General features: G+C 38.5%; 1 protein-coding gene across 1 annotated transcript in view; it reads left to right on the forward strand.

The window, feature by feature from the left end:
• The first annotated feature begins 5,204 nt into the window (after positions 1–5,204).
• Positions 5,205–13,427, forward strand: part of LOC126088126 (NFX1-type zinc finger-containing protein 1-like) — a 231,358-nt gene continuing 223,135 nt past the window's right edge. Inside the window, exon 1 of the mRNA XM_049906230.1 lies at positions 5,205–9,036. Within this exon, the coding sequence (XP_049762187.1) occupies positions 5,220–9,036 (3,817 nt within the window). The 5' untranslated portion in view covers positions 5,205–5,219. The remainder of the gene's footprint in view (positions 9,037–13,427) is intronic.

A 13,427-nucleotide genomic window follows, 5' to 3' on the forward strand; every position in this document is an offset into this window, starting at 1 on the left:
ATGGCGTCACAAACTTCCTTCACACCTGCTACTTTATTTTCTGATTTTCTTTTCTTCTGAATCTGTTCTTCAGAAGATGACAAAATTTCTTCAATGGCTGTATTTCTTATTCCTGTAATAACATCTTCAGTGTCCAATAATATTGTTTAGCGGTTATTGCTTCAAGATTCCAAGTTGTAGTTTTGTGAAGAGTATGTCTCCATGTGGCATAATCCCACAAAAAAAATTCTAGCCAAAATAAGAACTCAGGGTCTTTCAAATTGGAGGGGAGGTTGTAACTTTTCGTCTGGTTTTGGTCATCTGCATGATCAGGGAGGGTAATTTCTTCTAAACACTTGATGAGACTTTCCTTGTTCTCTTTAACTGTGTTGACTGCCAGAATGTTAAACATCCATCTTGTAGCTCTTATCTGTGGTAGTCTAGTTTGCACAACTCTGTCTAGCACACTTGTTCTGTGGGGCGACTGGGAGAAAAAAGCTGGAGAGATCGGGCGATAAAAAATAATAAAAATAAAAAAAAATAAATAAATAAATTAGCAGATTTGTTTATAGATACAGCTTTTTGCAGGACCAGATTAAATTGATTAGCATAGCAGTGAACATAATAAGCCCTAGCATATACCTGCTTAATCCTTGCCTGAACACCATTAATGCCTCCGCTCATAACAACAGCTCATCATAGCATTGTGCAATCACAGCCGATTCACTGTTTCCTGTCTGTACTGTCACCCACACAGTACCCAAGCAACTACAACACAGACTGTCATTTCTGGAAATGATTGAATTCAGGTAGTAATGGCTACCAACAGGTAGTAATGGCTACCAACAGAGTCACCTGATTACAGGTAAATGAAACCAACTAAACTGGCGCACTCTCCTGTTAGCAAAAGAAAAGGATTACTGTATGATAAAATCCAAAACTTAGTATACTACAAGTAATTCAGAAGCCCACAGAATAGATTTTCCTGCCAGTATAACTATAACATATACTGACGTCCAATTTAATTTGGGTCAACAGAAGCATCTGATTCCATCCGTCTGCTCTGACCCGTGCCGTAAGGGTGTTATGGTGTGTGACGTCATTACGTCACGGTGTTTATGAGTTGGTTGTGTTTGTAGATGTCGTCTTGTTGTGCTTCATGGTGCCCTTTGAAGATGTGTGTATGTGCTGAGTACAGTGTGTGGTATTGGGTTCATTTGAGCCTTGGTGTTGAATGTGTGAAGTCGTTGGCAGTGTTTGTAATTCCAGACGTAAGGTTTGGAAGTTTTTTAAATGAGTTATCAATTCTTTTTCTTTTGTTTATGTGTTTGGTGTTGTTGTTTGGTGTTATTGGTTTGTTGTTTGTAGTGTGGTAAGATGTTTAATTTGTGTGCATGTGAGGCGGGGGGTGGGGTGGAGAGGGGGGTGTGTGTGGCTGACCTAGTTTGCAGTGCCAGAAGTTGTTGGTGGTAAGTAATATTTATTTATTTATTTATTTATTTTGTCTATTCTCGAGTTATGATGTTTAGTGTATTTATGGTTTACTGAATGTGCTTTAATTTATGTAGGGATGTTTTATTTGTGAATTTTTGATGTTTTGGTTTTGGTTTTATTTTTCATAGTTGTAGGTGTTGGGTTTTTTTGGTATGAATAGTTGTGGTCAGGGTCAGTGGAAATGACCAATTCCAATTTTCGTAGTTCTAGTTGTAACTGTTGGTGTTTAGGTATCATCACCCATATAGGTCAAGGGAAATATCTGATTTCAATTTTCGTAGTTTTATTTGTAGGTATTAGTGTTTTGGTATCGTCACCTGTGGTAGGCCTATATAGGTCAAGGGAAGTATCCGATTCCTGCAGATTTTTGTTGGTGTAGCGGATTGTAATTTTTTTCTCTTTTCTTTTTGTTCGTCATTTTATCTTTTATGATCATGGTTTTTTTTAGCTTGTCCTCACCCTAAAACCCCCAATTCACGCGGTTGTCCTGTTAGTTTGATTGAATTTTTGGATGGAGATTATTGTCTTATTTATACATATTTTCGTGTTTGTTGCCGCGTGTATGTAGTGACATCATAGGTGCCATATTGGAGAAGCTTAGAATACCCATTTTGCATATTGATGATGTCATGGGTCAAAGCAGACAGCTGGAATCTGACACTTCCGTAATCCCTTTAATTTCACCATTTCTCGAGTGAATTGGCATATTTGACGAGTGTGCTACCATCTAATGGGATTTATGCCAGTGGCCAAGTGAATGGAGTGTGGTACCATCTAGTGGGATTGACGTAGACTTGTGATTGAGTGGTAAGGTCTAGCTGTGCCGCCATAACCCATACACGTTGTTTATGTGATCCAAATGTATTTGAGCCATAAGGGAATTAAATCATGCCAGTTGTGCATGCGCAGAAGTTCCTTAAAATGTCACTACCGACAGTGTGCTTATGCTTCTGATGCCAAGTTTCGTGGAGTCTAGGGGGATAGCACTGTGGCAAGCATTTTAGATTTAAGTGACATATATTTCAGATTACAGCATGTAAATTATGTTTAACAGCATTCAAAGAAAAATAGCCAGTAAACCTGCAAAAAGTATCAAAAGTTTCGGTGTTCACGTGCTCATGTGCTCTTACACAGCAGCCGCTGCTGCTTCTAGGGGTGGATGATTAGATTAGATTAGATTAATTATTCATTCCATAGACCCATAAAAGAGTGAATCCTCCTGGGTGTGGAACATGTCAGATAAACACATTACAAAAATGTAATTAGAAAAACTTAAGTTTAATTAATTTTAATGATCCTCAGTAAATAAACAGTAAAATTATGTATATGAATTAAATTTAAACTTCTAATATTTACAGGTTTAATACTTACATCTGCTTTCATTAAATCCACCATTGAGACATTTGCTAGTTTCTTGGCTATTACAACCAAGCATTGTCAAAAATGAAAGTAAATTATTAATTTCAGTGATCCTCAGTTAAGAACTGTCAGATTATGTACAAGATTTAAAATTAAACTTCCACTATTTACAGACTTAAGACTTATTCCATACATCCATGATTCACACAGTAGGTAGTTACTTACGTGTTACAACCAAGTATCATCAAAAATTAAAGAATAATCAGTTTTCATTAAAATGGTCTACTGCACTTGTTGAGAAACTCATGGGTGGAGTAGAAGGAATTGGCCACCAAAAATTCTTTTAAATTGTGCCTTGTCTGATACTAAACTCTTAATGGTTGCTGGTAACTTACTGAAAATATGCGTTGCTGAATACTGGACTCCTTTCTGGGCAAGAGTAATTGATTTTAAATCTTTACGTATATTGTCCTTATTCCTAGTATTGATACTGTGTACTAAACAGTTAGTTAGAAAAAGAGATGTATTATTTACAACAAACTTCATAAAGGAATAAATATACTGAGAAGCTGTGGTTAATATGCCCAATTCTTTGAATAGGTTTCGACGTGATGTTCTTGGATTTACACTACTCATTACTCTTATTATATGCTTCTGTACTCTAAAAAATTTTTCTCTGTGGAGTTACCCCAAAATATGATACCATATGACATGATGGAGTGAAAATAAGCAAAATATGCCAGTTTTTCTATATTTATATCTCCTATGTCTGACATCATTTGCATTGCAAGCACAGACTTGTTTAGGCACTTTAGCAGTTCGTTAGTATGTTGCTCCCAACTGAATTTATTATCAAGTTGTGATCCCAAGAATTTTTCACTCTCAGCCTCTCCTGTTTCCATGTCATCATATTTTATACACACGCCAGAAGGAAATCTCTTGGAAGTTCTGAACTGCATATAGTGGGTCTTTTCAAAGTTTAATGGCTATGAACCACTTATTAATGTCAGTAAAAATTTGATTCGCTGCCCTTTCTAAATTTATATTTGATTTACTATCTATTGCAATGTTTGTATCATCTGCAAATAAGACAAACTTGGCATCTGGTAATGTAATAGATGACAGGTCATTAATATACACAATAAACAGTAGTGGACTTCGTATGGAACCTGGGGGGACACCACATGTAATTTCTTCCCAGTCAGATGATGTCCGATTGCCTACTGCTAAAGTGTTACGTAATGACACCTTTGTTTTCTATTAGTATGGTATGACTGGAACCATTTTGCAGCACTACCAGTGACACCATAATATTGTACTTTACTTAAAAGAATGCTGTGATTCACACAGTCAAATGCCTATTAGTTTTGAGCACTCAAACTTCAGTGGCATATGCCTATGCCATAGCACGCAGAATACACACTTGAAAATTGGAATTATTTCCTGAAACATACCATGCAACATATAAATAAAAAGAGAATCATGAGTGCCAGCAGGGAAAGTTAATTATGATTAAATCTCTTATTATTATTATTATTATTATTATTATTATTAACCCTATGAATTACAGCCTCAATTTGCATTTAAGACGTAACAACCAGATCGCAAGTTTCCTGACTACAGTGTTGTAAAATTTTAGTTTCAATTATTTTTGTCCAGGGATAATATTTTACAATGATATTAGACACATCATCACATTTCAAGTTTTATATAGAATAAACAAAATTTCTTACAAATTCAACATTCATACAGAAAAAAAAAAAATTGTGAGTAATACTGATTACAGATAATCAACAGTAACCAGACAACGTAGGCACATCAAAAGAGAAAAAAAGATATATGTAATAATGATAAATACTAATAGCCTGCATTAATTTACATAACAATTTTGCAGATGTAAGAAAAGCAGATGTTATATGTGTATGTCTTACTGCAGTACGGCACTAAGACATTTATACAAACTGAAAAGCTGTGTTTAAAGTCATACTTACACAAAATGCACAATATCAGAATACACAATTTTCCACTAAGTCAGTCCACTCCCTTCTGTATTTTCAGCACTGCAGTTGGTCTTATTTTTTTCCGTGCTCAGGAAGCTAGTTTCTACTTGAAGAAATGTCTTACACCATTCCAAATTTTAATTTATTTTTGTTCTATAAAATTGCCCAAGTGTTTTCACATTATGCCAACTTGCAGAGACAAGATGTTCTATCATGTTTCTTTTGAAAATGCTCAATTCCTTTATGCTCTTTACACCAAGTTGCAGCCTGTTATAAAATAAGTTTCATGATTTTCTACAATCCTTGTTTGTCATTTTAAACTTTGCATTATTTTTTTCCCTTCTTTTTCAGGTGTTTGACTAAGATTTCTGGCACCAGTTTGCAAGAATGGGAAATAACAACACAAGACCCAGCTCAAATAGTGGACATACTGCACAATGTAGTGTCTCCAGTAGCACACAAGTAAATTACAGTAGGCAATTTGGATCAGCTTTTCCACACACAACTCATTCCGTTGTTTCAAACAGAACATCAGGAAATACTGTCTACAGTGCACAGAGTAGTGTTGCAGATACAATATCTAATACAAGAACAGGAACAGGACTAAATAAACCAGTAGCTGGTAAAACTCAGTCTTTTGAGCCAGACTTAAACCATCCTTACCAGAGACTGCAGTCAGAACTGGCAGAAGAAGCAAGAGTGCATCATGTCCACAACCAGCAAGAGCCAATGTCATCATTTAACAGAGACGCTGCAACTAAAGTAGTTAGTGACATCCCTGTAAAGAGCAGTCAGCATCTTGCAAAAGGTCCGTCTGATAGGTTCAATGAAACTTTATCCCGTCCTTTTCCTGCAGCTAAATTTGTGGGAGCACAAAGCTCAACACAAAACAGTCAAGTTCCCAAAGTTCAGAATGTTACAGGGAAGTCATTGACGGCAAACTTTGCACCTTCAGCACCTACTTTCAGTGAACTTCACTCAGAAGTTCCAATGGCACGTGTAATCCCTTCTGTTGTGACGGCCAACAAACAAAAGGAAGATTACCAGAAATCTATAAAAGAAAATTTTAACTGCTCATCTCGGGGACAGTTAGTGGGAGAAAATGGACAGTCTACCAAGATAAGTGTGATTCAGCCACATTCTTCAGGGACAGGCAACATACTCAAGCAGAATGAGGGTATCAGGTCAAAAGACCTTGTAAAAGAACAAAGTGCAGATGTGTCAAAGACTGTTATTTCTGTCCATGAATGGCAACAACGTATTAGTTCCCTTTTCGAGCAAAAGTGTAAAGAGGCTTCCCAGACACAGGAGAACTGTGAAATAATTGATGCAGAAAGTAGTATAGATAACGGAGGAAGAAGTGCTCACAATTGTGGCAGGGCAAACGAAAATAGGGGAACTGGCTACAACCACGGCCACATTGATCGCAAGGATGGTGGCAGAAGCAGAAGTGTTGACCACAGAGGTAATAATAATCGTGGGAAGGAAGGTGAAAGAGGTAATCACAAAATGACAGAACGAGATGCTCGTGGATGTCAGAATGATCTCAGTTCAGAGCTTACTGAGAGCAGTCAGTCACAGAACAATATGTATAGTAGTACAGAGAGTCTAGCAAGTCATGGTAGCCACAGTTCAAGAACGGTAGTGGGAGACACAAGACAGGGTCAAAGTGGCAGTTATTTGAACAAGGGATTATACAATGAAAACAAAGTAGGTAATTGCGACTTGAGGCAGAAGTGTGCCGAACCCAGATATTTCATTGGTTATCGTCGGTTGCTTGAGTTTGTAGATGGAGATCCTGAAGAGGCAGTTATAGTTCTTGCAAATAAACACTCGGGATTTTATGAGCTGCTGAAAGACAACTTGAAACCAGATTGGTTGGTGTTGGTAGTGAAATTGCTTGCCAACATATGCAAGACTAATTTATCTGACAAGAAAGTTGCAGTTCTTTCCGAGACCTGTTCACTGGGCTTTCATGAGCAGCTGTCATTATATCTGTCTAGTTTATCGCCAAAGCAAAATGAAAGTGATAAACTTCATCTAAGAACTTTTATTTATAATTTAATAAAATTATATGCAACTGTAGTGGAATTAATTCCAAACACTGGTTGCGAGCTAGCGATGTTGGCTACAATTGATGCTGCCATTAAGACTTCAGCTCAGTATCTTGGAGCATCTTACACTGATGATATATTCAATAACCTTGTAGATTTGAAAAACCAAATCAAACTGTCTGGAGACGATGAGAGAAAAGGGCTGCGGAAAGAAATAAACCTAGCTGAGGAACTTTCTGCAACTAACTTCAGAGAACTGTGTGTTCTCCCAACAACAAGTGAGCTTACGAGCAAACGAGAACCATTCCTTCGAGCCATCTTAATGCAGGGAGCATATACAAATGCAGAGCATTACTTAGATGTCCATTTTAGGCTTCTGAAAGAAGATTTGATAAGGCCACTACGTGAAAACATTAACAGACCTTGGAAAGGCAAAACTCCAAGATTTAGAAATTTGAGACTGTACAGGAAAGTGTACTTCACACGGTGGACAATGGTAGGAGGTAAAATAGGCCATATAGTGAGCTTTGACCCTGATAATTATATGGAAAAGGCTAAACTGACCAGTTGTGGAATGCTGCGGAGTGATTCTCTTCTCTGTTTCTCAAATAATAATTTTAAAGATGTATTATTTGCAACTGTGATGTGTAATTACGATTTCATGTTAAAAAAAGGATACGTAGTTGTTTGCTGTATAGATATGGAAGAAAGTAGAAATAATGAAATGTATAGCCGTCCTTATGTGATGATAGAATTGAAGTTAAACTTTAAGCCTTATTTCCATACACTTAAGGCCTTGCAGAAAATGCAAGTAAATGAATTTCCAATGCCACAGTACATTATCGATGTTGTGAACCAGAGAATGCCTCCAGAATATCTGTGGGATGCACAGAATGGGAGATCCAAACTACTGAAAATCGATGGAAAAGATGTTGTTGCCACAGACAGTGAATCTTGGCCAAAGGCATCTCAACTTCAACTAGATGAGTCTCAATACAGCGCATTTCGAACAGCTCTGACAGAGAAATTTGTTCTCATTCAAGGACCACCTGGAACCGGCAAAAAGTTTTTAAGTCTTAAAATAATGAAAACATTTCTTGAGAACAGTCAAGCATGGAAGTCCAAGAAAGCACCAATACTGGTTATTTGTCTTCGAGATCGTACCCTTGATCAGTTAATGGAAGGCTTCTTGAAGTTTACTTCAAATATAGTTCGCATTGGAGGGAAAACCATGAATGAACAGGTTACCCAATTAAACCTTACAGAAAAACAAAAATTGATTCAAAGACGTCTTCCCAACTATCACGTATTCTGTCACTTGAGAAATAGTTTATCAGCTGTTGTTTCCTCATTTAAGAAACTGGAGAGTGATATAAATGCTATAGATAGCAATTGTGGTATTTTGTCCATCACATCACTTGAGTCGTGTATGTCAGAAGTACATGTTAACTCATTCAAAAACAATATTAATCAAGTAGACAATTCATTATTCCTTAAATGGCTAGAAGAAGGGATCTCTACTACCTCAGCTAATGAGACAGAAACACCAGCTTATATTGATTCCTTGGAAGAAACTGTCAGTGTCAGAAGCAACAACATAACGTGTGACATTTCACTGTCTGATGAAACTGATGACGACTTAGGCCTAGAAGTGGATCTGAAAAAGTCAGTTGAGCTTATAAATTTTGCTTTGGATTTCAAGGCCTCACAAGAAGCTATTGATGTATTAAGAGAGACCATAAGAGATATAAGGGAAAAATCAAGTGAAGAAGGTGTGTTCAATTCAGTGCAGAAATATGAGGAAGAGTTGAGAAGACTTACAGTTAAGTTGAAATATTTTCAGAACAGTCTGCTGGCAGATCAAAAGTTGAATGAGAAACTGGACCCATTGCATAATTTGTCAGATCTGTGGGCCATAGACTCAGCAGCTCGATGGTCTCTGTATAGGCAGTGGGTTTCAACACTGAAATGTAGACTGTTGGAAGAATTACAGCAATTAGCGTCAGATGTTATTTCGAAATCGAAGAAATTTGAGGAGTTTAAAGCAGTGGAAGATTATGAGCTACTCTTGAATTCAGACATTGTTGGCATAACTACAGCTGCAGCTGCCCAGTTTCAGCCTCTGCTGAAGAGACTGGAATGTAAAATAGGTAAGTGCCATATGGATGAGGCCAACAGTTGACGCCTATCTTTTAGATAAAAATGAGTATATGTAATTTGCTTGACACAGCGGTGAATAAAATTAAGGTCCTGTTATTCTTGTACAGTTAAATTTGTTGTGTCTTTAGTTTATGAGGTAGCTTAACATATCAAATATCTGCAAAATGAGTAAAATATTAGCACATTTGATTACAGTGGGTGTACAGGTCCCAGGAAAAATGTTGGAATTGTTTCATCTGGGAAAAAACCATAAATTTTTTAGAATTCCAGGAATTTTTAATTGTTTTAGTGATGTTGCCATTTGCTGACTACATTACACATCCTGTGCTCTCCGTATCTGCTGCCATTGGCCAGAGAGATCACACGACATGAGCTACGATTGGTAGACAGAAGTGTATCACATAGCGCAGTATATAGATTTCAGAGGAACTTTGGAAGCTACCTTGCTATATTTGATGGAATTGGTTTTTATACCTGCGTAATATGAAAATATGCAGTGTACGTGTTGCTGCGCATTAAAGATCTTCCCAAAACACATTGTTTTCTGCTGGGTTTTGTTTCCTAAAGTGCCGGGGAGTTCTATGCTGGTGTATGAAACCTTTACCATTCAAAGGATTGATAAATTTTACCCGTTCTGAGGAAAAATATATTGTCACTTAAAATGAAAAAAAAATGCACTTTCACTTGGGGAAAACATTTTCACCTGGGAGAAAGTGTATTTTTAACTGGGAAATACTAATTTATTTATTTTTACCCGTCCTTGCCTGCGTACACACCCTGAATACAGTATGTAAAAGTTAAGCGTGAGAAATATAAAACTTTGGTAATGCCACGAGTCCTTCAGTAGTGTTGTGATAGTTCAATTTGAGAACTGTTCATTGTACAAACTGGTTTACTTGCTAGCAGTTATAAGATACCATTCCCGGCTAGCAGTTGAGATTAAGTGTTGTGCTATATCAGTGTATTCTCACTGTAAGTGTTAAGAGATCTGGGGAGAGCTTGGCATGCAGCTTCTTCAAAACATTGTTGTTGGAATAATGGAATGCAAAGATGACATCCTCTGATGGCGTTCGTGGCACCACCTGTTGGAGATGGCGAGCGCTACAGAGAGTGGGGCTAGGGGTGGCAAGCTGGTGGGAGGTTTATGTCCTACAAAGATGGGAGTGGCACCCCACGTACGATTAATGAAGACACCTTCAATAGTGCAGTCCTTCCCCACATAATTGCATATCATCATCACATAGTGTGGATGCACATGGTAGTGTGAGAGAGGTCTGTCTGTGGCACTGCTGACAAAAGTTGGCTTTGACAAAGTGGCATTTGACACCAACCGATCTGTGTCCCAACATTTGTCTTATAAACAATTGTCAAAAAACGGGAGGAGGACTGAGCGAGGCGGTGCAGTGATTAGCACACCGTGCTCGCATTCGTGAGGACAACATTTCAATCCTGCGTCCGGCCATCCTGATTTAGGTTTGTCGTGATTTTCCCATATCACTCCAGGCAAATGCCGGGATGGTTCCTTTGAAAGGGCACAACCGACTTTCCTTCCCATCCTTCCCTAATCCAGTAAGAGCGATGACCTTGCTATTTGGTCTCCTCCACCCAAACAACCCAACCCCACAGTGGCACAGGTGGGTGCAGCATTGGCACTGTCGAGGACCCCAAAGGCTATATGACTGACACAGGCTCAGTGTCGGTGACTGATGTCACTGTGATTGACGACAGATGCTGTGGAAGTGGCTATGTAGACAGCAGTGGTTGACCTCCACGGTAGGGGTCTGCCTGTGCATCGAACATTAGGCACTGGCAAAGGCTATGTGGGGGCAGAAGTTTGGATTGCAGGGCAGCATTTCTTCAAAATGAAAATCTGCTGTATCTCTCATGGGGAGATGCTCAGTAAGAAATAATAAGACACAGGTAAGCAAGAACGAGGGTTTATTACGATCACGTAGAGAGATTTAATAACAAAAGAAAACTCTTCTCGAAAAAAAGTAACAACTTCTTAAACACTTAACAGGTATACACAAGTAATACACAGTTAATAAACGTAGTGGGACATGAAGACTATGCCAGTGACAATCCCTAACAACGGAGGTTGAGCGGTCGGTGTAATTGGCCGAAAGGTACATCTTTTGGATATAGCCAGAAAATTGTAGGTCTCTCACTGCGGTTGACTCTGTCTGGGTTATGACTGATGGACTGCTAAGAGCCTGTGCAAGAATTGGCCCAGAACTCTGGTGGAGTGAACTGCCGACTTTTCGGCGTGCACCACCCTATATAGTCAAAGCGTGGAGGCATTCATGCAGATCCAGTTCTGCACGTGTGACACGGTGGAGGAAATAGGTCCCTTTCATGGAGGACGTCTGGTGTCCCCTGTCCTCCTTTCTGTTGCAGTCGTCGACACAGTTTAGGGAGCCAACACCGTGTTTGTATCCAAACCTGTGATGCTTCAGTGTCCGAGAGGTTGCTGATCCCTTTACGTGAATGGCAGGTACATGGCAAAATCTTTGGCAGGATTACAAAAATCATGAGAGCAGAATTTAGTTTGGTACATGGCGAAGTTACCATTGGAAACTGAGGGGTTAAAAGGGTTGCAGCAGTGCGTTGCGGGAAGCATCCTGAGCGGGCATAGTGCAATAGGTGGTCAGAAACGACAAGCAACGTGTTTTCCCTCAAGTGTAAACTATGAAATTTGGACGTTGAGTCTTGAAAGTGTGAACAAATCGCCTGGCTTCACCTTTCAATTGTGGAGAGGACAGCATTGCACGTATATATTCAGTTCCATTTTGTAGACAAAATTGCTGAAACACCAACAAAGAAAACTGCGGACCATTGTCTGAAACAATTGTTTGAGGCATAACTTCGAAACAAAAGACAGAAGTGGGTGCTTTGGTAGTGCTAGTGCTAGTGCAATCCGTTGACAATCGATGGGAGAAACTTACAGCGCTTGTGAATGAAATTGATCAGTTTGAAGACAAGAAGCCTCTGTTAAATCAAATTCCAGAACACTTCCCATAGGTAAGTGAGACAGCGTGTCCATGTTTACTTGTTGTGCTTTAGAGCGATGAAGACTGTTAGTTGGAACGAAGTGATGATCATCATTGCAGCTTCTGTGCAGTACGATCAGGCACATCTTTTATTGGATAAGAAGAGCAGCCAGTGGCTTATGATCAGTCAAGAGAGAGAAATTTCTACAATGCAGGTATTTGGTGACATATTGTATGATGGCTAAAGCTTCATTTTCCAGCTGACTGTGGGGCTTGTTGTAGGGCATTCAGTTTTTCCAACCTTGTGAGATAAAACTACCCCTAGTCCAATTACTGATGCATTAACTGCAAGCACAACTGGTTTTCGCAGGTTAAAAGTGACTCGATGTGGCATCTAAGCAGTGCATTTTTCAAGTTTTGAAATAAATTTCTGCTTCTTTAGTCTGTTAGAAAGAAACACTTTTACTTTGGAAGCAATACACTGGCTCCGAAGTTTGCCTAAATTATAACCTTCTTTTATGTGTGTGTTCTGCTGCCATTTGGTGAGTAGATTTTTTTTATCTGTCCAATTAACAATGACTTTGCTGGCAATCTATCTGTACTTGATAAAACATCAAGTGATGGTGAAGGCTTAACTTTGTACTTATGGGGGAAAAAGGTGACAAAATGCTGGAAGGCTATTATATTTTAAATATTGGAGAGAAAGTTGTGATGAAATTGGCAAGTACATTACCTTTAGTTCGTTCTGTAACTAGGATTTACAGGTATATTATTTACATGGAAAGATACTTAACATACACTGAGCTTTTAGTCTGCTTCATTCTGAGTGAGTTTGTTAGGCAGTTGGAAAGATACAACTAACAAGAATTTCAGCCGAGATTAAGCTCCAACCTGACAATAAAATGAGAATCGACAGGCTGTGGTGCAACTGTAAGGAGTCCATAGGAGGAGACAGACAGATTTCTGTTGACAGATGGTACTGTGACAGACTAGCAAAGGGTGGTCAATGAAATAAATGGATGATTGCACTAACACTAGCACTACCAAAGCACCCACTTCTGTCTTTTGTTTCAATTTTTATCTCTGTGGATTCAATTTTCTTGTGAACTGTAAGAAATATACCACCTCTATTTCCCATTAGCCTATTATTTCAGTACAAGTTCAGATTTACCCCAAAAATCTGATTGCCACAAATTTCAGTTTACTTAGTATTATGTGCGCTCACTGCTTTTTAGGGACACTTCGAACACTGGCATGTTGTTGCAAATACTACGGTAGTTGATCACTTGGTTTTTAATACTTTTGTCTGTAAAAAAAAAAAAAAAAAAAAAAAAAAGGAGGTGGAAGGTGGCATTTCTTCAGATTTTACACTAATAGTTCCTGGTCTCTAA

Source organism: Schistocerca cancellata, chromosome 6 (assembly GCF_023864275.1).
Source record: "Schistocerca cancellata isolate TAMUIC-IGC-003103 chromosome 6, iqSchCanc2.1, whole genome shotgun sequence".
Classification (NCBI taxonomy): Eukaryota; Metazoa; Arthropoda; class Insecta; order Orthoptera; family Acrididae; genus Schistocerca; species Schistocerca cancellata.